General features: G+C 41.1%; 1 protein-coding gene across 4 annotated transcripts in view; it reads right to left on the bottom strand.

Moving 5' to 3' along the window:
* Nucleotides 1–26175, bottom strand: part of CLASP1 (cytoplasmic linker associated protein 1) — a 263675-nt gene that overhangs the window by 97510 nt on the left and 139990 nt on the right. For all 4 annotated transcript variants that reach the window (XM_045869025.3, XM_045869027.3, XM_054506248.2 and 1 more), the window contains exons 9-19: nucleotides 24273–24425; nucleotides 21536–21609; nucleotides 20355–20447; nucleotides 19252–19397; nucleotides 18221–18356; nucleotides 16910–16980; nucleotides 12975–13034; nucleotides 4311–4388; nucleotides 2598–2765; nucleotides 1725–1774; nucleotides 683–853 (exon numbers count right to left, since the gene is read on the bottom strand). In XM_045869025.3, coding sequence (XP_045724981.1) covers nucleotides 683–853; nucleotides 1725–1774; nucleotides 2598–2765; nucleotides 4311–4388; nucleotides 12975–13034; nucleotides 16910–16980; nucleotides 18221–18356; nucleotides 19252–19397; nucleotides 20355–20447; nucleotides 21536–21609; nucleotides 24273–24425 — 1200 coding nt within the window. The remainder of the gene's footprint in view (nucleotides 1–682; nucleotides 854–1724; nucleotides 1775–2597; nucleotides 2766–4310; nucleotides 4389–12974; nucleotides 13035–16909; nucleotides 16981–18220; nucleotides 18357–19251; nucleotides 19398–20354; nucleotides 20448–21535; nucleotides 21610–24272; nucleotides 24426–26175) is intronic.

Raw genomic sequence — 26175 nt, 5'->3', positions numbered from 1 at the left:
TTGCTCTAACAAAAATAAAATGTAATCAATGATCAGCCTTACATATGGTGTTCAGTTGTCTGCTAAAAAACTGACCTACCATTCTGTCAGATATGAATTCTTTTAAAAATAATTTTTTTAATCCTTTGGCTATTGCTAGAGTAAGTACACTTTCCTCCCAAGGTGACACATGGAAGACCAACACTGTTCTGTGGAATATGGTTATGTTGGCTAGTAAATCCACCCCATTGCTCTAGAGATGCCCTTTGTTGTGGCCCCTGCGTCCCGCACCTCTGCCACCCCAGTCATTCTCAGATTGGGAAACACCTAACCATGACGGTCTTTGGTGATTCCCTCACTAAACCCTCTGACTCTGCCCTCACCGATGTCCTGAGGGGGAAAAAGCCAGCTCTGGCAATAGGGGAGGTGGCATAGGGGCTGGCTGGGCTGCCAAGGAAGGGGGGAGAGAAGCTGAAGGGTGGGTTCAGTGTGACACGCCGTGCGAGCACCCAGGGAACACTCAACAAAGGGTGGCTGGGAACCAGCAGTAAGTGCACAGAGCTACTTATACTTAAATATCAGCCCTAAAGCAGTGAGAATTTCCTCAATGATCGTGTTTTATAATTTGCTAAATAAATTTGAGCAGGGCTAACTGTAATCTCAAACAGCAGAACTGGGGGGAAAGGAGGTGGGGTCTGGTTACCTAAGGATGCGTATGACCCAGGAGGCAAGGCTGCTGCTGAGCTGAAAGGCGTAGCTCCCGAGGCCGAGGACACCTTGGACTTGGCACTGGCTGCTGCGTTCACGTCAATATCGCTTCGCGACCGCTGGAGCGATCCGGTCGTTGACACGGATTTGGTACTAACTGTAGAAGCTTGAGTGGTAAAGAAGGAAACATCAGTAGGGACTACACTAGAATTGTAAACATACATCGTTAAAACTTGTTTTGATTTTCTTATCAAGTTTTCTTTAAAAAAAAAAAAAAAAGTAGGCTCCACGCCCAGCACGGAGCCCAATGCAAGGCTTAAACTCACATCCCTGAGATCAAGACCTGAGTGGAGATCAAGAGTCAGACACTTAACCGACTGAGCCACCCAGGCGCCCCTTCCTAGCAAGTTTTGACAAAGGCTGGAGTGCGTGAGCAATGACATGCTGTCTTTCCTGGTCATTGAAGACAGTTCGGCCAACGCAATGCTGAGGGAAATTAAGTGACCATGACCATACACACGCATTCCATTTCTTTTCTTGTAATTGAAGACTATAAACCCCAAAGAAACGGCCCCTCTTTCTGGTTAATGTGAGGAGTGAGGTAATGAAAGAGTGTGCACATCTGGCCAGTTTCTGCACGATGTGGCCTAAGCAGGCACCCCGACTCCGATGCCCTCCTGCTCTCGGGGAACATTCTACTCTCCCACCTCTAACAGCCACCGCACCACTGCTGCTGGGGCTGCTCCAAGCATCACCAGCTGTCCTCACTCTTGTCCAGTGACCGGAGCAAGGGAGCAGCACTATTCAAGTGGAAAGGTCCCAGGGCTCCCCTTCTGTGTGTGTTCCTCACCGCCCTTGGCCGCCGGCGCAGTGGAGCTCTGCTGGGCACAGCCGGAGCACCGAGAGCAGCAGGCTCTGCAAACCCGAGGGGCACCTGAAAGCAGGTGGCTGGCTTCCGGTCGCGGAACAGCCCCTGGGAGCAGCACCGGAAACAGAGGCCTCCCCGAGGGGGCCTTCACCATGGCTGTCGGTCTTACCTCTAGAGGTGGTGCTTCCAGTAGGACTTCTTTTGGCAGAGAGCGGCCGGCTGAAAATAAACGTACACGCATGTTCATTATTACCAAATGTGCACTTCATCTGCGTTCGCCCAAGTACTGTCTACAACAGGAAACTAGGATAATGAAGGAATCATTTCAGGGTTTACCGAATTTCCCAGGTAACTGGGACCACAATCTTATAAATCCCTGATTCAGACAAAGCTGCAGCATTCTATTTTGGACTATCTTCCAAACATTTAAGATTTTATTTATTTATTTGAGAGAGAGAGAATGAGAGACAGAGAGCATGAGAAGGAGGAAGGTCAGAGGGAGAAGCAGACTCCTTGCCGAGCAGGGAGCCCGATGCGGGACTCGATCCCGGGACTCCAGGATCATGACCTGAGCCGAAGGCAGTCGCTTAACCAACTGAGCCACCCAGGCGCCCTATCTTCCAAACATTCAGAGAGAAGTCATAACTCAAGACAGAAGTTAGAAATCCAGAGTGCGGACGATAATACATTTACTCCCAGATTCCTAACACCCCTCCCCTTTCCAGACTTGTCTGCAAGTTAACCCTCATATTCTCCTAGAAGACCCTGTGAATGATTCACTTATTTCAGTCCAAAACCGTATTCTAGGGCAGCCATATAAATTTAACTAGACACTCCTTAGGGCAGAGACCGAGGCCACCTTTTCCTTACCATTCCCCAAGTATCTTACCTAGCAGCAGAACCCATCTGAAGTAAGAGGGGACTAGAAGAGGCACATACACATTAAAAAAAAAAAAAAAAAAACCAGCTGGAATTTGTGTCATGTAGCAAATCTTTCAACATAAAATCTCCCACGAATGAAAAGCACGGCCGAAGTGCTTACTTCAGACTCTCCTGAGAGCTCGAGGATGAGCGGTCGGACTGGGGCAGAGACACGATGCTGTCGGAGTTCTTCAGGTGGGACTGCAGGGCCTTCTGGTAGGAGGACTCGAGGGTGTGGTACAAGTGCTCTGCTTCTCTGCTGAAGTGACTGTGAAAACCCCAGTAGCACCTAGGGGAGACACGCAGCTTGCAGTAGTCAGGATCGCACGGGGCTCCCGCCAAGCGCTGTGGCCCCCCATGCAACACAGTCAAGGACTACTACCCGTGGTGCCCCGCCACTAGGAGCAGCACCAGGTGAGGAAGACAGGGTGGCCGAAGGCGGCCTGTGGTGGCTCCGGGCCGCACAATTTACTGGCTCTTCTGACACTGGGCAAGTTCCCGGACTTCTCTGCATCTTAGTCTCACTTATAAAATGGAAACTAAAGGGCCTAACTTGCGAGACTGGGGAGCGTTCGGGACGGAGCTAAAACGTCTAGAACTAGACTGAGAACATGGCGGGGGCTCATCCATGGCAGCTTTTATAAAAGCGACTGGACACTTGTCAACCTGAAGTATTTACAGTTGCCTCAGATAACATGTACGAGAGAGAGGCACAAAGATGTGCTGAGCTACTTGAACTCTGTATTGCAGCATGACCAAAGAACCAGAAAAAATTGGGGAGGGGGAAGACACATACAAGGATAAAAATAGCATTAAGTACATGACTAACAACTCCATTCCTAAGAGCTGTGAGTAACTATTACCTACGTCACTTATTTTGGTAGGAACTGCCCGAGCTGAGACTGTGATAACCACTTCAGTGTGTCAATGAGGTTCTCCGACCTCAGAAACTGGGGACCAGAATTTAACGGAGAGAGCGGTCCAAGAGCAACAGGGACTTTGTCAGGAGGTATCAGTGCACCTAAGTCAGACAGTAATATTCCAGGTGAGTGAGAAGAGAGGCTGGCTACCTGTGTCCAGTAGAAGAGCTGGTCAATATGAAAGCACAGAACCACCACCCCAGGTGCAACACTCACAGCACTCATCTACACACGGCCTAAGACGGCATAAGTCTCAGCATCTGACTCTTGGCTGTTACAGTCACAATGACAAAATTATTCCTGGGGAGGCACCGAATGCACGGTCACAGCCACATGACTGGAGCATGACCCACCTAATGGCAAAAGTGCCTCGCACATGGGATGGCAACTGCAAGTCACCACTGCGGCAATCCCCAGCATCACCTCAACCCACCTGCCCCTCACCACGTTCACACCTTCCCAAGCAGCACCTGAAGCTTGCAAAGATACCGTCACAGGGGAAGGATCTCTGGGACTGTGATTTTTCACAGGAAAGCAAAAGGTCCCTTTGGGTTCTGACCTGGCTCCTAACAGAGCCTAATGAGTAAGAAAATGCACTGAGTGTGCATACAAGTGCTTGTCTGATTCATGTACTCATTTGTCATAAATTTCAAAATGAGCATGCTGTTGTGTACCTCAGTCCTGCTTATATTCAAATACTGTCAATCAGTCTTTCAGGCCTGGGCACCTGAACAGCCTTCTAAACAAAAATTTAGAGAAATACTGTGACATGGGCTTTTGAGGTCGTATTTCAAAGTCACAATTAACAAAACATGTTCATGTAACTTAATGAGCTTTGAATAAGGCAATCTAGACAACACCCTGAAATTTAAAAACACTGAATTAAAAACAAGTGGTGTACAATAAACACTTACTTTCTGGCTTCTATCCTTGCTTCGGAATCCGCATCATGTATTCCCTTCTTTATTGTTTCAGCTAATACTGATATATGTCTAGACATTAAGAAGAGAAAGCAGTAACAATCATTAACATGTGGTTTTATGCGGGTGAAAACTGGTGTGAGAACTTCAAATCGGCACATGGAACCTAGAGCCTCTGTGCCCAGTGAGTCAACCAACATGCAGCTGAGAAATCAGAGCTCCCTTCCCCGTCGCTCTCCTAACTTCTACCTCCGTCTCGGGGCACCCCCGCCCACCATCAGCTGCCCCCACCTAAGTACCCCAAGTTTTTAAAATAATGGCTGATTCTTCTTACTTCATACTTATTTAGCTCAACCTTTGAGGAACCCAACGAACAAGGCTACAAGTCTCTACCTTTTCATGGCCAGCAGTAGTTTCTATGGAAATTATGAGGTAATAATCATCAGAATACTGGCTCACATTTCTGTAATTAAACACAATGTTTTTTTCAAGTTCCACTATACAACATGAACAAATTTATAAAATCATGTCACAATTTTATAAATAGGTGTTCTCTTTAGCTTATGTTCTGCCCTAGCTGAGAGGAAGTTATTAAAGTGTCTCTTTGAATGTTTGACAGATTTTTAAGAAAAGAAAGAAGGCTGCAATGAGTTAGTCTCACAGAACAAAGAGTAGTTACCAATCTTATGGCCTGTTCAGAGTCTTTGCCTCATTCCTTCATTTAGTAACTGTTTAGCAAGTACCCACTAAGTGGCGGATGTTGAGTGAGGAGGCGAATGAATAAATACTGAGTTCCTCACTATCACCGAATAGAGGATACAATACCCAAGAGATGAAAGAATGCACGACTATCTTCTAGATTCAAGGTATTTGCAGGTGAAATTTTACCCCTGGGAGGCATGGCTTTGTTTCCTCTCTGCTCTCTGCAGTATGGAAAGGGACTCCCAGAAGTACTTCATTAAAATGCCCCTAATAAAGTGATGAGTATGCTGTAAAGTTCCTCACAATATGTAACATTAAAAACTGGGTGGCACAACATCATCATCTCTCCAAATTTAACTCACCAAGAATAACAGGCACCTCAAATTCAAAGAAACTAAAAATGGCAACGAATGAATCTTGAAATTAAGAGACATCCTTCTTCAAGAATCCTGCCATAATCCTACCTTTTATCATGATGATGTGAAACATACCAACACCAACCTGAATAAAGAGAAAACTGCTGACTTTCCGATTCAGGGGGATCAAAAAGAACTGTGAGATGAGAGAAATTCCTTTAAGGATCTAAGAGTTACACCTGGCCTGCCAAGAGCAGCTTGGAATATTTTCCTGGTTGGAAGGGACAGGAATGTCAGGCACCAGGGTGAGAGTCAATAAGGAGTTAACCGTGGCTGACTTCCAGGGAAAATGGCAGAGCAGGAGGACCCTAAACTCACCTCCTCCCACAGACACAACTAGGTATCACCCACATCATTGTAAATAACCCAGAAAACTACCTGAAGATTAGCAGACCAGACTCTGCACAGCTAAGTGTAGCGAAGAGGCCACACTGAAGAAGGCAGGGAGGGCACAGACTTTCTGTATGAGGGAGAGACACTGGGGACACACAGAGGGGAGAGGACCAAACCCTCACACCAAGCACCCCAGGCACGGGGAACCCGCATAAAAACCAGAGGGGCATACTTTTGTGAATTCTTACAATCAGTGGGGCTTAACACCGAAACTTTAAAAATCAGTAGGAGGGAAATAGGAAATGGAGTCCCCACCCTTAAACAGCACAACAAACAGCCCCTCAGAGATACAGCAATAGAAGCAGCAGTTTGAAAAACACCTGGGGTATACACAAGGAAGATTGCTTTACTGATGTGAGAGCATGAGCCAGAGGGGAAGGGATCCCGGGGAGACTTCACCAGGAACAGAGGAGCTGGTACGCACCATTTCCCTGCCCCACCCCCTGCCCAGGGGTTACATAAACACAAACCGGCCAGGCCTTGGTTCCAGGTACCCACCCCCCGCCCCCCGCACAGTGGACCCACGCAACACTTGCTAACACTGCCTGCGCTGTGGTAACATTCTCCTGGGGTCCCCCCCCGATATATCCTTGGCCACAACCCAACAAAGCAGTGCCACAAGCTTGGCACAGTGCAAGCAGCCCCGACAGGGATGGGTTGGCACCTCTGCAAAGTGACTCCTGCCCTGAGGAGAGGGGAAGCTAACCGCACACACCAGTCAAGACTGTGGCCCCAGCAGTGGGCTGGAGTCAGACAGCTGCTCTAACTGTAGGCACCACCCACCAACAAAAGCTTCTCAGGGGACAACAGAAGGAAAGCGCCCAGCAGTATGTACTACCACATCTCTGACAATGCCCAGTGTGAACGTGACTCAAGCCCAAGCCGGCCGCAGACCGGCCCATGAACAACACAGGGATGCAGTGCTGCCCACGATAGGCAGAGCCACTGCAGAGGACTGGACGGAAAGAAAAAGCGGCTCAGCCACAACATCAGGATACATGCAACACATGGAGACACCCCTGCAGTGCCAGTTTGGGTGAACAGGGGACAATGCCCTGCAGGGTAGGACAGGACCTCTTCTTCATAAGGCAGGAGACAGAGCTGACTTTCCTAACACACTGAAATAGACAGAGTTAGACAAAGTGAGAAGAAAGAGATACATTTCCCCAGTGTAAGAACAGGACAAAATCAGAGCAAGAGACCTAAGCAAAATGGAGATAAGTAATATGCCTGATAGAGAATTTAAAGTAATGATCAAAGCTACTCACTGGACTTGAAAAAAGAGTGGAGGACCCCAGTGAGAACCTTAACAAAGAGATAGAAAACATAAAAAAGAACCAGAGATGAAGAACTTAATAACAAATTAAAAATACAATAGATGGAATAAAGAGAGACTAGAGGAAGCAGAAGAATGGATCAGCAACTGGAGGACAGAATAATGGGAAGCAATCAAGCTGAACAGGAGAGAGGAAAAAATAAAAAATGAAAACAGACTTAGGGAACTCAGTGACACCATCAAGCATAGTAACACTTGCATTATACTGGAATCCAGGGGAGAAGAGAGAAAAAGGGGGGCAGAAAGTTTATTTGAAGAACTAATAGGTGAAAACTTCCCAAATCTGGGGAAGAAAACAGAAATCCAGATCCAGGAGGCCCTGAGAGCTCCCAACAAAAACAACACAAAGAGATCCACACCAAGACATAGTAATTAAAATAGCAAAACGTAGTGATAAAGAGAGAATTTTAAAAGCAGCAAGAGAAAAAAACAGTTACATACAAGAGAAACTCCTTAAGGCTATCAGCTGATTTTTCAGAAGAAACTTTATGGGCCAGAAGGTAGTGGCATGATGTATTATTCAAAGTGCTAGTGAAAAGAAAACAAAAACAAAAAACAAAACAACAACAAAAAAACCCTTCAGCCAAGACATACTCTATCTCTCCTCTTCCGAATGATAGCCTTGCTGGATAAAGTTTTCCAGACAATGAAAGTTAAAGAAATTCATAACCCCTAAACCAGCCCTACAAGAAATGTTAAAGTGGGCTCACCGAGTAGAAAGGAAAGACCATAAGCAGGAGTAAGAAAAGTAGGAAGCATAAAAGCAGTAAAATTAAGTACAGCTATAAAAATCAGTCAAGAGATTCATGAAAGAAAAGAGTAAATATGACACCATATACCTAAAATGTGGAGAGAAGTAAAGAATGGGTTCAAACTTAAGCAACCATCAACTTTAGACTGCTATATGCATAAAATGTTATGTATAAATTAAAAACCAGTAAAACCATAAATTAAACACCAGTAATACATATACAAAAAAAAAAAAAAAAGAGAGAGAGAGAGAGAGAGAAAAAAGAAGCCGAATATACCGCTAAAGAAAGTCAGCAAACCATGAGAGAAGAGAGCAGGAACAGAAAGGAACAGAGAAGAACTACATAAACAGTTGTAAAACAAGTAACAAAATGGCAATAAGTACCTACCTATCAATAACTACTTTGAATGTAAATGGACTAAACCCTCCAATCCAAAGACACAGGGTAACAGAATGGATAAAAAGCAAGACCCATTTATATGCTGCCTACAAGAGACTCATTTCAGATCTAAAGACACACACATACTGATAGTGAAGGGACAGAAGAGCATCTACTATGAAAATGGAAGTGAAAAGAAAGCCGGAACAGCAACACTTATAACAGACAAAATAGACTTTAAAACAGTATACAATCTGGGGTGACTGGGTGGCTAAGTCAGTTAAACATCTGACTCTTGGTTTCAGCTCAGGTCACGACCTCAGGGTTGTGGGATTAAGCCCCACGTCAGACACTGTGCTGAGCGTGGAATCTGCTTGAGATTTTCTCTCCCTCTCTCTCTGCACTCCCTCACTCACACTCTCTGTTTCTAAATAAATAATCTTGGGGCGCCTGGGTGGCTCAGTCGTTAAGCATCTGCCTTCGGCTCAGGTCATGGTCCCGGGGTCCTGGGATTGAGCCCCACATCAGGCTCCCTGCTTGGAGGGAAGCCTGCTTCTCCCTCTCCCACTCCCCCTGCTTGTGTTCCCTCTCTTGCTGTGTTTCTCTCTGTCAAATAAATGAATAAAATCTTTATAAAATAAATAAATAAATAAACAATAAATAATCTTTCCCAAAAAAAGGGCAGTATACAATCATAAAGGGACCAATCCAACAAGAAGATGTAACAATGGTAAATGTTTATGCACCCAACATGGGAGCATTCCAATACATAAAACAACTAATAAGAAACAAAATAAGGGAAGTAATTGATAGTAATACAATAATAAGGGACTTTAACAACCCATTTACATCACTGGATAGATTACCCAAAGAGAAAACCAACAAGGAAACAGTGGCTTTTAATGACACATTGGACCAGATGGATCTAACAGATATATTCAGAGCATTCCATTCTAAAACAGCAGAATACACGTTTTTTTCAAGTGCACACAGAACACTCTCCAGAATATACCACATATTAGGTCACAAAACAAGTCTCAATGAATTGAAAACGATCAAACTCATACTATGACTATGCATCTTTTCCAACCATAACATTATGAAACCAGAAATCAACCACAAGAAAAATTGGGAAACACCACAAATAAATGGAAGTTATATAACATGCTTCTAAACAATGAATGGGTCAACCACAAAATCAAAGAGAAAATAAAAAAGTACATGGAGACAAATGAAAATGAAAACACAGAGTCCAGAATCTTTGGGATGCAGTAAAAGCTGTTCTAAGAGAGAATTTTGTAGAATACAGGTCTACCTCAAGAAGCCAAGAAAATCGAAAATAAACAACCTAACAAAACCCAAAAACTAGTTCTAGTTGAAGGAAAGAAATAATAAAAATTAGAACAGAAATAAAACAGAAATGAAAAAACAGATCAATGAAACTAGGAGCTAGTTCTTTGAAAAGATCAACAAAACTCATCAATATTCAGCTTGACTTATCAAAAGAAAACAAAAGAAGACTCAAACAAAATCAGAAACAAAAGAAGAAAAATAATAACCAACACCAAAGAAATACAAAGGATTATGAGATTATGAAAAATTCTATGCCAACAAACTGGACAACCTAGAAGAAGTAGATAAATTCCTAGAAACCTATAACTCCCTAAAACTGAAGCTGGAAGAATTAGAAAATCTGAACAGACTGATTACCAGCAGTGAAATTGAATCGGTAATCCAAAAACTCCCAACAAACAAAAGTCCAGGACCAGATGGCTTCACAGGTGAATTCTACTGACTAGTCAAAGAAGAGTTAAAACAATTCCAAAATACAGAAGAGGAAAGAAAGTTTCCAAAACTCATTCAATGAGGCCAGCATTACCCCTATACCAAAATCAGATAAAGACTATAAAAAAAGAGGGGTGCCTGGGTGGTACAGTCAGTTAAGCATATGACTCTTGATTTCAGCTCAGGTCACGATCTCACGGTGGTGAGACTGAGCCCGGCGTCTGGCTCCATGCTCAGCATGGAGTCTGCTTGAGATTCTCTCTCTCCCTCTGCCCCTCGCCCCAGCTCATGCACTCTCTCTCTCTCTCTCTCAAAATAAATAAATAAAATATTTTTCTAAAAAAAAAAAGACTACAAAAAAGAGAGAACTACAGGCCAGTACCCTGATGACACATATGCAAAAATCCTCAACAAAATACTAGCAAACCAAATCAACAATACATTAAAAACATCATTCACCACCATCAAGCAGGATTCCTAGGATGCAAGGGTGGTTTAATATTCACAAATCAATTAATGTGATACATCAAATTAACAAGAGAAAGAATAAAAACCATGCAGTCATTTCAAAAGATGCAGAAAAAAGCAGTTGACAAGGTACAGCATCCAGTCATGATAAAAACCCTCAACAAGGTAGGTTTTGGGGGAACATACCTCAAATAGTAAAGGCCATATATGAAAAATCCACAGCTAGCATCATCCTCAATGGTGAAAAACTGAGAGCTTTTTCCCAAAAATCAGGAATAAGACAAAGATGTCTACTCTCACCACTTTTATGCAACACAGTGCTGGAAGTCCTAGCCACAGCAATCAGACAAGAAAAAGGAACAGAAGGCATCCAAAAGTGTAAGGAAGAAGTAAAACTTCCACTGCTTCCAGACGACATGATACTTAAACACAGAAAACCCTGAAGACTCCACCAAAACCTACTAGAACAAATGAAGTCAGTAAGGTCACAGGATATAAGATTAATATATAGAAATCTATTACATTCCTACAGACTAATAATGAAGCAGCAGAAAGAAATTAAGAAAATAATCCCATTTACAACTGCACCAAAAAGAATAAAATATTTAGGAATAAACTTAACTAAGGAGGTAAAAGAGACCTATACTCTGAAAACTATTTAACACTGATGAAAGAAACTGAAAATGACGCTCTCTCCCCTCTCCCCTCCTCTACCTCCCGTTTCTCTCTCTCTCTCTCCCTCTCTAAAATAAGAAAAAAAAAATGGATTAAGGACCTAAATAGGAGACCTGAACCATAAAAATTCTAGGCGAGCACACAGGCAGTAATTGCTGACATTGGCTATAACAACATATTTCTAGATGTCTCCTGAGGCAGGGGAAACAAAAGCAAAAATCAACTATTGGGACTGTATCAAAATAAAAAGCTTCTGCACACAAAGGAAACCGTCAACAAAACTAAAAGACAATCTATTAAATGGGAGATGATATTTGCAAATGACATATTCAATAAAAGTTTAGCATTCAAAATATATAATGAACTGATATATCTCAACACTCCCCAGAAAAAGAATAATCTAATTAAAACATGGACAGAAGATATGAACAGACATTTCTCCAATGAAGACATCCAGATGGCCAACAGACACATAAAAAGAAGCTCAAAATCACTCATCAACAAGGAAATGACAATCAAAACCACAATGAGATACCATTTCACACCTGTCAGAATAGCTAAAATCAAAAACACAAGAAACAACAGGTGTTGGCGAGGATGGGGAGAAATAGGAACTCGTGCACTGCTGGTGGGAATGCAAACTGGTGCAGCCACTGTGGAAAACAGTATGAGGGTTCTTCACAAAGTAAAAAGTAGAAATACCATATGATCCAATAATTCCACTACTGGGTATTTACCCAAAAGTTATAAAAACACTAATTCAAAAAGATATATGCACCCCTGTATTTATTGCTGCATTATTTAGAATAGCCAAATTATGGAAGCAATTCAAGTGCCCATCAACTGATGAATGGATAAAAAAGATGTGGTATGTGTATACACACACACATACACACACACAGGAATATTACTCAGCCACAAAAACGAATGAAATCTTGCCATTTGCAACAACATGGATGGATCTAGAGAGTATAATGCTAAGTGAAATGTCAGTCAGAAAAAGATAAGTATCATATGATTTCACTCGTGTGGAATTTACAAAATGAAACAAAGAAAAAGGCAAACTAAAAAACAGACTCTTAGAGAACAAAGTGGTTACTAGAGGGAATGTGGGTGGGGGGATGGGTGAAATAGGTGAAGGGGATTAAGAATTCACTTATATGACGATGGGGCGCCTGGGTGGCGCAGTCATTAAGCGTCTGCCTTCGGCTCTGGTCATGATCCCAGGGTCCTGGGATCGAGCCCCACACTGGGGCTCCCTGCTCAGCGGGAAGACTGCTTCTCCCTCTCCCACTCCCCCTGCTTGTGTTCCCTCTCTCGCTGTGTCTCTGTCAAATAAATTAAAAAAATCTTTCAAAAAAAAAAAAAAAGAATTCACTTATGAGGAGCACTGACTAATGTACAGAATTACTGAATCACCATGTTGTACATGTGAAATATAACATGGTATGTTACCTATACTGGAATTTAAAAAAATAATAATTTAAGGAAAAGGTTAATCGTGGCTTTGTAGCTGGCATGGTGCACATCTGTCCACATCTCTAGGCACACTAAAACTGCAACCAATGTAATTCCCTAAAAGTTCCTGCCAATGTTATGATCTTCACATCAGTAGAAGTAACAGATGTAGTCGTGCAAACAAATGCTTAGATTCCTTCGATTCTCATAAAAAGCAGGTTGGACCACTTGTTGAGGCATTAAATCTCAAGATTCATTTCAGAGGGAAAAAAAACCTGCAAATCAAATAGCTTACCGTTCCAGTGAATGTGTCTGCCACTCTTGTAAAAGTAAATCTAAAAATTCAAAACAGCGCCTAAAAATTGTAAAGAAAACATATGTAACTCAGTCATTTTTATGTTAGTGAAAATAAAAGCTTTTTGTTCTTTCCACACTACTTTTTAGAACTGGTAAATTTCTTCTAATTATTAGGATTCAAAACATGGAATATAAAATTGGAATTGGCATTGACTGAAAACCCAAGCAAGTAAAAGTAATTAAGCATCTATGGTGATCAGAAACAAAAATCATTCAGACATATAAGAGACAGGATACAAAAGCTCCCTCAAATCAGAAACTGGAGCTTCATGGCAACATTACGGAAAGGGCCTATCACTGTCATTTGTTTTTATACTATCTCAAATAATGTTAATACAGGATGTACATAAGCAAAAAAGATCAGCGTACTTTATTACAGAATCAGGGAACTGGTCTTTGCACTAATTTCACAGAATGCCTTGTGCAATAAATGTAAAAAAAAAAAAAAAAAAGTCCTGAAAAACAGTGCTTTCCTTTCTAAATTTTCCCAAGAAGGTCCTAGGTAGTGCTTAAAATAGATTTTTCTCTAACTACTCCTCTATTTTCCTCTTTGATCTTTCAACATCCTTTCTTGTCAAGCCCTTCCATTTTGTAATCTTTCTTGGTCTGATTTGTGCACAAAAACAATTCTGGTCTCATCTCCTTTGGATTACATCACCACTTTGGGTTCTACCTCTTTATAACTTTTCAGACATCCAGGGTGTTTATCTTTGCGGGAATAAATCTTAATGGTCTTAGGAACTCACTCAAGAAACAAATCCGAGGGTAATTTTTCTCTAATGACCAGACTTCATTCCCATGGTCCTCCCAATTCAAAACCTCATAATCCATATAATTAATCACTCAATAAATCTTTAATAAACCCTAACCCTACCCTAGATGCTACAGATAACAGTGGTAACCAAGACATAAACCAGCAAGCAAGCAAGCCAGACAAGGAACAGTTCCCATATGCCAGGAACACAAGGGGGCTCTTCTTAGAAGCACACAGGAGAGCTATTCAACCCAGTCCCAGGGCTGGCACCCGAGTGCGTGTGCGCGCGTGCACACGTGTGCGGAACGCTGGCTGTGAAGCCGACTTTGACCCACACTCAAACCGTCTCCTCTCTGTCACTCTCCTCACCTCAGCCTCAACCGAGGCCATGTTTATTCTACCTTCTTCCCTGTTCCTCATGTCATTTCCTGGGCTGATTGATGTTTGTCTCTTTTCTTTTTTTAAAAATATGTGTGCATTTGTTTATATTTATCTATCTCTTAGTGAATAAAGTCATCTTTGATGCTAATTCTGGTCTTAAATGTGGGTAACAACAATCTGTTTAATCAAAAATATGACCTATAAGCTAGGTTTTATTTTCCACTTTTTAGGCTAACATACAAAGAAGCAGTATCAATACCGGCATTGTTTAACACATCATTATTTAAACACATCAGGTTAGGACTTGTCTCTTTTCTTTACCTACTCCTACTCATCATTCAAAATGCAACTGTTTTCAACTTGTCTATGAAGCATCACAGAAATACATTAGCTGGTTTTAATCACTACTCTCTGAATTTCTAAATTCCCCAATACAGGTGTTATAACTCACTCTTATATTGCTTTGCATTATTTTTTTTAATCTCCCCATCTAAATGATAAACTTCTCAAAGGCAGGGAGACCGTGCAGGCCATTTCTTACAAATTTCTACAAAGTAGAGCTAGGTACAGGCTGAGTACAACAGAGAAAACGCACTGCTTGGGTTACACTGCCCTCTTTGGTTCTCTTTACCTTTCTGAAGGCAGAGGGACTGGATGTCCCTTTTAGTTCTTTCAGCATTAAGACACACTGTTCTGACTGATGCAGACCCTGACTAATGTAAGAACAGCAATCTGAGCCTGTGACTCAGGAAGCGGTGAAGGGGGTGACATTTCTATAGTCACAGTGAATGCAGGTTACCAGTCGTTTAGCACCAGAAGCCAGAACCATTAAATTCTGTGGACTGAACGGTGTTGCCCCCAAATTCGTATGTTGAAGCCCGACCACCCAACATGATGGTATCTGGACATGGGGCCTTCAGGAGGTAATTATGTTCACATGAGGTCATGAAAATGGGGCTCTACTGATGGGGCTGGTGCCCCTCTAAGAAGAAACCCCAGAGAGCACGCTCTATGTCTCTCTCTCTGTCATGTGAAGACACAGCGAGAAGGCAGCCACCTGTAAGAGACCCTCATTAGAACTCAACCATGCTGGCACCCTCATCTCAGACTTCCAGCCCCAGAACTGTGAGAAAACCAGGACGTTCTGCATGGGAAAAAAAAAAAAAGAAAACCAATTTCTGTTGTTTAAGCCACCCAGTGTATGGTATTTTGTTATGGCGGCCCGAGCTGACTAATATGCTAAACATCTGTAACATTCTACAACAAAGATCTGTGTCACTACATCAGAGGAACTTGGCCTAACACTCTGAATGTCTTGGAAAACCTAAAACAATACTGACAATAATAGCAGGAGCAGCAACAAAATCTAATAATGGGTATCATTTATTTAGGTTGCACGAAGTGCATATATTAGGTTGCACTCTACCCAATGACTGAGCCCACGGAGCAGCTCTGCCCCAGGGTATTCTCGTTCCAAGCAGGTCAGAAGATTAGTCAGTGGGAAGAGGTAATGCTTCAGCTGCAGTCGGCCAGGTTCTGAAGTTCACTACCATCCCTCTCCCCTGCTGACTTCACACTCTCATCTCTAGAAGCAACAGCGAAACTGGAGGTAAAGGGCAGACCGCACTCCTCAGCGACACACAAGGGAGCCACGCCATTAGAACTTAAGCTTTTTCAGTGGAAGGTGCTAATTCCTTCCTTCCTGGCTTTATAAAGGTGGATGATTCCCCTTTCCTCCTTCATGACTTCCACAGAGCTGTTAATAAGATGGGTAGGGGGCTGCCTCATGTGTGGCAGGCATCCCTACCCAGGCAAACAGGGCGGGACCTATGTGACATGCCAGGAAAGGAGGAAAATGGTGGGCAGCGAATGTAAGCTGGGCTCCAAGCTTGGAGTGAAAGGCTTTTTCACTGCGCTAGGATCAGACAATGAACTCAGGAGGCTGCTGACCAAGCCGGCCGTTAATTTACCCTATGAAGCTCCTGATACGGTCCACTGAGAGGCTTCAACAGTGTCCATAAATCCCCTGAAAATCTACACTATTCTACGTATTTACATTTTCTTGGGAAGAGGGGCCACAGATTTTATTAGACTCTCAAGAGTCAAGAACCACAGATTCCAGCTAGAAGAGGCCTTATTCCTCGCCTGTGATCTAGGGCAGCTCACCTGGACACAAGACCAGGCAGGGACCTGGGAACAAAGACCTAGCTAGCTAACCGGGTGGTATCTCCTGGATAGATCTCCCACAACTGTGCAGCAGAAGCAGGTGCTGGTCAGGATTCAGAAGCCCAGAAATCACTGTCGGAAGACGGAAACAACATAAACCTCCTCCTACCGCCCGTAATATTAAATAGATGCCATTAATTTTTATAATGGTCTTTTTCTTGCATGCAGTTACTGCTTTCATTCAGAGAAGGGTACACCGATGATATAGGTACAGGGACTGAGAAAAAAATGTACACCCCCCCTTCCATTAACTCACATACATACAGACACGTTCTCTGTCTCCCCCCCCTTTCTCTCTTGCTCTCTCTCACATACACACACACAAATAGTGCTTGTCCAAATTTATTTTTCAGACTATTTAGATCATGATCCTTCAATCCAAAGGCATTTATTGCAATGATCTTAGATAATTTTAACATTTCAAACGTGAATACTTCCATGGAGGCAAATTTGGAATTTATTTTGGTTTTTAAACCATTCAAAAATAATGAGGAAGCTGTTTAAAAATTTACCTTCTAACTGCGACAGACTTAGAGGTACAGTTGCTTGTTATGACAGGTATTAGCCTAGGGATGTGTGTGTGCTGCAGAGAAGAACAAAAACAGAGGTGAACACTTGAAAATACAAAAATAAAATAAAACTAAGACAGCCACACTTCCTTATTAAACTACCTAAAGCACATACAGATTTAGATTAGAATTTCACTGAGCTTAAAAAGGAAAAAGAATTTCACTGGATACTGCCAAAGGCCATGACAACATTTACAAAGCCTCAACAGACCACCCAATGATACCTAAATAAACCTCATGGCAAAACAAACCATTGGCGGGAAGTCTAAACTATCTAGCAGTAGCGATCTAAGTGAGTTCAAAAGGAATCTGCAGACCAATGTGTTTTTATACAGTTTCAATGGGAATGTCCAACAATGGCTTTGGATTTAATATTTCAAGTAGGCAGTGCAAATAGCAGGGACTAAAAATAATACAAGTAAGTGACCTGCGATAACCAGCAATATTCTGGAAAGATTTTAGGATCACCAAGTCCCAGTTTCAAGGGCTGCCTCTGGGGAAAAGAGACTCGAAGGTAGGGAGAAGGTGATGTGGAGCATATTCATTTTAAGCTTTTGTGAACTATTAAGTTTTACTGAAAACTTGTACATAAATTACTTGGATAATTATTTAAACTTAAATGAGTGTTTAGAACACTGAAAAGAATCTTTTATTCATTGGCTTAAACACAATTAAATAAAAACTTTAGGTGAGTAACAAAGCCACAAGCACAAATACCTAAAATGGAATGAATGGGAATTAAGGAGTAATATCTGGAGACATAAAGAGTGGGTATAAACCTAGAAGCAGATGCAGATGCTCAAATATTTAAAGCCAATGATGAGTAAATCAGCAGGCATACACCATATCCATAATTCACGTTATGGAATGTAAAAAGCTCACATAGGATATAATTAAGGAGGGGGAGAGGCTGATTTATATCTACAATATGATTCCAACTATTTATAATCATGTTAATGAAAAATGCCTCTCGGGGCGCCTGAGTGGCTCAGTTGGTTAAGCATCTGCCTTAGGCTAGTGTCATGATCCCAGGGTTCTGGGATCAAGCCCCACGTTGGGCTCCCTGCTTAGTGGGGAGCCTGCTTCTCCCTCTCCTCCCCGCTCTTGCTCTCTCTCACAATCTCTGTCGCTGCCTCTCTCTTTCTCTAAGAAATAAATAAAATCTTAAAAAAAAAAAAAAGCCTCTAATATTGCTTATCAACCACCAATGTTTACCACTTGCTTATTCTAGGTATGGCCCCAAAATATACTTACCCGAATGATTAACCTAACAGCTACAACACCGGATGTGGCCATAATTTTGGCACTATTTGGAATTAAATTAAAGATAGTTGGCATAATGGCTTCAGCTCCATGGTCAAACTTATTTCCCAGAACTGATGACAGATGCCTACAATAAGAAATGAAAACTGTACTATAGTTGTATTTCTTGCAAACAGTGAAGCATATAAACCTCTTAACATTGCAGGGCTTTCATTTAAAGTTATCGAGAGATAAAAAGCAAGGGTCTAAGTAAGATACTTTCAAAATACTTCCAATGTGCATGCAGTGGACTTGGCAAATAGCCAATGGCCCAGGAGTTTGCTCCTTTTATTTTTTTAAATAAATCATTTCCAACTAATTAGTCTTAAAATAGCAAAAGACAAACTGATCATACCCTAATAAAATATAAATATGAAAAAGCTCCCTCACCCTTTTTTTCCTTTTGCCCCATTAAAAACCTTTAACACATAATATAAATGCTTCCATATCCGATACTTTCAACAGCTGCAGTGTCTCCTTCCTGTAGCTGCTTTGATATTCGGACACACTTTCTAACACAGAAGTTCCAGCTTCAAACATGGATAACAGATTTAGCTAGGGTAAAATTTCACTGTAGTATATGCCTTTGACTTTAACTTTATAGCTACAGTGCACTTCTGGAAACAAAAATTCTGATAATCATGCTACATCGTGCCAGCAAAATCAATGAAAAAGCTGAGAAACAGAAGTTTGTAAAATTTCTTCTTTCTGTGTTATTAATAATAACTGCTTCAAGTTTAAAATAGAGGCTTCAGAGCTAAGTCACTGAATAAAACTGAAAACCTGTCACTCTTTCCGTCACTGGGCAGGAAGCACTGTAATAGTATAAAAGTACCAACAGAAGCATAAATGGAACAGGTCCCAGAGACTAGTCAGAAGGTACATTAAAGAGACCTGCTGGGCATATTCAATGGACCATCTCAGAAGCGCCGCAACGAGGCTATTTTAGGATGTGTGAGAATCTGAAGCATGGTAGTCCTTACCCCAACGTGATACAAGCCTCCCGCACTACCTGAGACCGCAGGTCCTTAGCAGATAGTTTAAAGGCTCCATCCAAAAGACGCAAATGTTGAAAGAAGTTATCATACTCAGCAGCACCAGCCAAAAGTAAAGATCTTATCTTTTTTAGCTGATGGGATAGAGAAAATTCAGAGATACACAAAACAATTCTTAAAACAGTATATACAAAACAACAGAAGCCATCAAATATGAGAGATCAACATCAAAGTGAACTGGTATCAGAAGTTCTCCCAAAAGAATTCAGCCCATTCAGTATCAGCTACCGTACTGCATAAATCTACATATCACAAATAAGAACAAATTATTTTTATATGCAGTATCTTACAATTCTACAAAACGTATTTCTTAACTGGAAAACATTTTAGTGTATTTATAGTCTGTGCTAACGATAAAACACCAAAGCCTTCATTTTAACTCCTCCCCTAAAGCTTACCTTCCCCAACAACGGACTCCAACTGCCATTCGTTTAGTGAATCAAAGGAAGAAGCAATCCCCTAGTCTTTTATATACTATCCTCCACTGTATCATTATTAAAAGACTAGTCTGAGTTTGAATGGAATACAGCGGTAACTTAATCGCCTCACTTCCTGCCAGCCGATCACTGGAAAATAGCTTTCCGCAGATAAGACACACCCTCGTTTTAATGTTCACCCCACTTTTCATTCCTGCACTTTTTTAAACAGAAGGGACAGAATTTTCCAGCAAGTGATATGAAGAAAGAAAGGAAGAGAGGGACACATACTGAAAATGCCACTCAGGAAAGTCGACTTACTGGCCACCAATCACAATTAAATGTTGACTAAGGCAAGAGTGGAGGCCGTCTCCAGATGCTCCACGTTAGGTCTTTGTTAAAAGTACAGGACATACATAAGGGCATAGGTTGGCATGTTTTAGAAATAGAAATAGAAGTGAGGTACTCTACTAAAAGGGTTAAGTGTAAATATGGTAATTTATATTTAAAATACTTACTACTTAAAATTCATCAGAGCTATACCCCAATTGCATAATTAAGTATTTAGAACATTTAAATAAATCCAATGAAAATCCAATGAAGTCAATGGCTTACAGCATTTACTCTTTGCTCCCAATCATGCTTGTCGTCAGATAATATTTCCCTAATCTTGTTTATGGATTCCTCAAGGTCTCGGCTGGAATAAATCTGTAAGCGAAATTAATTTACAACCAATACAAGAAAATTTACAGAATAAACAAAGATTAGTTTTTAATTACACGAAGTCAAGAGATTTTAGTAAGTATATTTTTTAAAAAATTCAGTTTTCAGAAGGACCTATGAGATAACACCTAGACAGATTTGCCTTAGAATGAGCTTCTTTCCCAATGTGAATATATACGCACTAGATTCGATGCCAAGTATGGATAACCATGCTTCAAACGCAGCTTTACTATAAACTTAACGGATGATTTCATGTACAGAAGAGAAAGAAGCCATCTGGGGAATGATCAGTGATGCTCAGGTCATTTCTTATTCGTAGTATTATTTATACCACCACACTCTCTTCAAATCTACTTTCTCATTTATGTTCACATCTTACTAGTAAAATAGGTAGGGGAATAATCAGCCAAGAATGACGCAAGCTGGGAAGGTCAAGGACTTAAGGAAGCCTGAGCCTACAATGCCAGCTACCTGATTTATACACATATGGCAACCCAGCAGTAGGTAACAAGTGATCACAGGGACATTAGTGCTATAGGAATCCAGAGCACCACATTCGATGTAGGCTGAGGAAAAGTGTTATTAGCCCCAGTCAACTATGGACAACACTGAGGCACAAAGCAGGTAAAACGTGTGTACCCCAACCTCACAAGCAATCTCTGCTTTGTCTACTAGGTACTTAAGTGAAGCATCAAGACGGCATTAACTTGAGCTTTTATCAATCCATTCTTTATAGCTTTTCAGACACCCAGTTCCTTGAAATTTACAACTTGTCCGAAAAAAAGATAGTCCCTAAATAAGCATGCTTCTTTGTTCTCACACCTAATCTAATCATTGCATTTTCTCATTTACCTGACCTAACCCACAAATTTATTATTAGAGCAAGCAAGCAACTTCTCTCCAATTCTTACTTTGGGTCTTGACTTTTGCTCTTCATTTCAGCTGTCTCCTGTAGTCCTGAGAGTTAAAATTACCTCACCTAGGAAGGGACTTTACGTATCACCTATTTGAAAACTGAAATTTGAAGAGTCAGTCTTATCTGTTTTTAATCAAACTCAAATATCCTCACTCACCTGCACTACAGGTACATCATCAAATGCTTTAATAAAGTCCTCTTCATCAACAGCACCAGCTCCTTCTTTTGCAGCTTTAAATAAGATTAATTTTTAAAATGTGAACAATGTGCAGAGGGGTAGTCTGAATAAACACAATCACCATTACATTTTGGAAGATTTGTAACTATTTTTTAAAGGCTTAATAAAAATTTAGAGTGCTGTGGAACTGACAAACATTACTAACTTTTAATATCAAGATAAAATGTAGTAATTCTACAATACTATATACATTAGTGTAAAGTCACTTAAAGAGACTACTGGCTAAGGAGGACATTTAGCCTTTAAAGGATATAGACAGTTTATACTGTAGTCATGTCTGAATCTTTTGAAAGCTTCCTAATAAACAGATACAGAACAAAAAATTTAATTTTTCAGGGAATAAATTAGGTTGTATTATTGTTAGGCATCTAGCATAACAAATTTGTGAAATATTCAAATAAGTTCTAAAGAATTTAACAGTTTCACTTCAACTTTGTATTAGTCTCAAAACATTTCCATTTCCTTGAATGCATGATAACTCAATTTTTCACTTACACATCAGGTGCAACTTTCCCTCATAAAGGTGTTATAAGATGCTCTGTATACTTGAAAGTTGATTGCTATCATTTGGGAGAGAATTTTTTCTTTTGCTAACATGAACTCTACTTCACACATGAAAATCATGTGACATTTTATCAGACCTTTTTTTTTCCCCCCCGGAATAAAGGTTTCAAAATTGGAGTCTGTGGTCATCTTGCAACCCTCATTAATGATTTACACTGATTAGTTTGAGTGCTTTCCCTGAGTTTTCTCGCAGACAAGTTATTCGATGTTTGGGGTCCCCATGGACTACACAGGGCTTTAAAGACGACTCTGGGAGCAATAAATGTGTGTCCTCACTTTTGATGAAGATTCCTCACACTGAGTTCACAAGCTAACTGTGGACAGCAGACAGTAACGTCACACTGTGATGTGGTGCTCAGTGCCTGTTTTGGTGAAAAGACTGGATCCCCCCGAGCAGACAGGTCCTGAGCGCCGCCCTGGGGAAGTGCCATACCACGTACCCACATACTAAAAGGGACTCAGAAACCAACCATGGTCCGTGGGCCCCAGAATTAGACAAGGAGGAGTCAGTAAGCAAATTCATGACTATGTTGTTAAACAAAACAGGAAAAAAAGGATGAGAGCAGGGCTGAGCTCTCTACATAATCTAGAGTTGGGACTTCTGGAAGGGATGTATGGGTGAGGGGCAGGAAAGAAAAAAAAAAGGGGTCTGATGATACACAGAAATTTTCTAAGCCTTGTTTGTGGAACTGATATGTCCCAAGTATAGATTTTTTTAAATAAAAGATTAGAAAGGTTTTTCAGTCATAAAGAGCAATGAAGTACTAATATATGCTACAACACAAATGAACCGCAAAAACACTACGCTAAGTGAAAGAAGCCAGACACAAAAGATCACATATTACATGACTCCATTTCTATGAAATACCTAGAATGGGCAAATGACTGCTGATTGCCAGGGGCTGGAGGATGTAAGAGATGGGGAGCAACTGTTTAAAGGGTCCGGGGCTTCCTTTTGGGAGTAGAGAAGCTCTTCTGGAATTAGACAGAGGTGATAGTTGCACAACACTGGGAATATACTAAAGGCAACTGGATTGTGACCTTTAAAATGGTTAACTTGGTGTTTTGCGGATTTACACCAATTTAAAAAAAATTTTTTTAATGCATCAAAAAAATTTAAAAAATAGAAAGGACTAAGAATACCAATAAATGCACAGCTTTTCCTTCTGTCATCCTTGGTGTGAATATCCCTGTCAACCATGAGCACAGCTCTTCTAACATGGACAGAGAAGCTGGTAGCAGAGGCGCTGCGGGGACACCGAGCTGACTGAGGAAGACCCCAACAGTCTAGGACCAGTGCAGAAAGCCAGAAAGACCACCAGAAGGAGACAGCATTCTAAAGTCAATCCTTACCCCAGTTTTAACTTAGCTCATCTGCCAAGTTCAAAAGCCCAATGCTAACAATCAGAACAGTTCTAAAAACAGTGGTTACACAATTTAAAGTAAAAAGAAATTTAAATGTCAACTTAAAATGTGACAGCAAAATGCAAGTTGTATACAATAAGGACTCAAATTGTCTAAATTGGGGGGTGGCAGAGGAGGGATTTAGAAGACATCTTTGTAAGTCAATGTTCAAAGCTTTGGGGAGCTCATCTCTACCATTTACTTAGGCCAACGTCCATACACTGGTCTCACAAGGAATAACGCTACTTAAAGGAACAAAATACATTTTAAGGACAGAAGGCACACCATCTGACTTCTGGATAGTCTCAGTGTTCCTTAAGTAGAAGTTGGCAAAAAAAAAAAAAAAAAAAAGGCCTCATGGTAATTTCAGGCATTGCTAGAGCCCCATAACTGAATAAAGCCATAGGGCACACTCGAGCTCTGTCTCCGAGCTCTAGCTTGCCTCTGCGCTAGCCATATTCTCCCACGGGCTCCCCCATACCAGAACATTGGCAACACAGCAGCTCAAATTTCTACCCTATCAGCTATCAGTATGGACAGCACAGTACTAACTTAAAAAACAGCAAGCAGAAATTTATTGCCAACGGAATCACTTCACTCCTGAAGGACACAGAAGGCAAGCACATGCACATCTGGTTTTAAACACTGGCAGAGCCACCCCAGAGCACCCCGAGGGTGTTGGTCTTACCTGAAGACTTGGATCCGAGAGTGGATGACCCAAGCCGGCGGGTGGTCCCCATTCCAACGTTTCTCCGTGAGCTGGGTGGAGCTTTGGACGATGTAGAACTAGCAGAGGAAGGTCTATTACCATCCACAGAATCTTCATCATCAAAATTTTTATCTGAAGAGTAAGCAGAGAAATCACTGTTTAAAAAAAAAAAAGAAAGAAAGAAAGGTACTTTTCCACCCGAATGTAAAACAACAAACTAGCCTTAGAGAGATGAATGGTGTGCCTACTCTTGGGATCTGAAGTGCCAGTCCAGGGTCTAGAAAGGTCTTAGGTAAGTCCAGAATGCAGATACAAACATCATGTTTGCTTTCACATATCTAGAATGCTCTCCTGCTCCAATTTTGGAAAACAGAAAAATAAAGAAGAAAACAATCTCTTATAAAAACCACCACCAAAAAACAGTTCCTTTAACATTCTGGCGTTATTTCTGACAATTCTTGCATGCATTTTTTTTTAAAAGATTTTATTTTATTTATTTCAAAGAGAGAGAGCAAGAGCACAAGAGGGGGTAGGGTCAGAGGGAGAAGCAGACTCCCCGCCGAGCAGGGAGCCCGACTCAGAACTCGATCCCAGGACTCTGGAACCATGACCTGAGCCGAAGGCAGTCGCTTAACCAACTGAGCCACCCAGGCGCCCCTGATGCATTTTTCAATAACAGCTGACACTAGGCTACTTATCATTTGGTATTTTGCTTATTTCAAATATGTGCGTTTTTCCATGTGATGAAATATGGTTCATAAACACCGTTTTAATGGTTGCTTGGTACTCTGTAATGAAAAAAATGCCACAACTGAAACTCTCTTGTTGTTAGGCATTTGGGGTCATTCTAATATGTCACCATTAGAAATAACATTGCAACAAACACCTTCCTACTTGTGTTTTTGTTTAAATTTCTAACAATTTTCAGAAAGAAAAAAAAAAACCTTAGAAGTAATACCTGCCGGGTCCAAAAGTGTAAGTTTTTAGCATACACTGCCAAACTTATTTTCAGAAAGGTGAGGTATTTTTTTTCCTGGAAGTTCAAAGAAGTGCCTGTGTTGTCACACCCTTGCCAATACTAAATACTATCATTTTTATTTTTATTTATTTTTTAATAGTTAGCCAACTTATAGTACTATCATTTTTAAATGTCAGTCAATTTGACAGGTGAAAAAAATGCTTCCTCCTCAATGTTTCGTTTCTCTTTTAGCGGAGTTGAGCATTGTTTCGTCAGCTCATTAACTTCTAAATGTTCTAAGCATCAGTGGATCCAAGGAATATTTCTCAGGTTGCTTTAAAATTAAAAAGAAAAAACATCTTGGGGCTTTTAAAAATCAACATATTTAGAAACAACATTTGGATGACACAAAATTAAAGCTACCATGGTGCACTATATGGGGGTACCATGGGCTTACGCGGCATCTGGGAGGCATTTAAGAGGCTGGACAAAGAACCTAAGAGTAATTAAGGAAAAAATAAAAAAGAAAACAAAACAAACCTCTGTAGCTGGCAATATTCATGATTTCTGAATAAGAGCGCTAGATCTTTATCAATACATCTAAAGTAAATAACTGTTGACCAGAAAACACAAAGAGCAGCCTGTTTCCTTGATCTGGTCGCTTCTTGGCTCAGCTTTCAACAGCCAAGTCTCATGTCCACTCCGGAGCCTACTGTTCCTCACAACTATCAACAATCCACTTCAAAATACGTCGCTTCTTTTATCCAACACTGGTGGGGGTATGACCCATCCTTCTACATGCATATCCTTGTGCAAATTAGCTTCCTCCAAACATGCCTTTACAGTTCCCAGATTTCCCAGATCAAGCAATCCTCTTTCATAGATGGTTCTTTCAATCCACACATCAATTCCGCAGAAGTTTGA

This window comes from Mirounga angustirostris, unplaced genomic scaffold, assembly GCF_029215605.1.
Source record: "Mirounga angustirostris isolate CCGP_5_RB_7025 unplaced genomic scaffold, mMirAng1.0.hap1 SCAF_3, whole genome shotgun sequence".
NCBI classification, from domain to species: domain Eukaryota; kingdom Metazoa; phylum Chordata; class Mammalia; order Carnivora; family Phocidae; genus Mirounga; species Mirounga angustirostris.
Note: the sequence above shows the minus strand (reverse complement) of the source record. Positions and strands in the feature narration are given on the sequence as shown.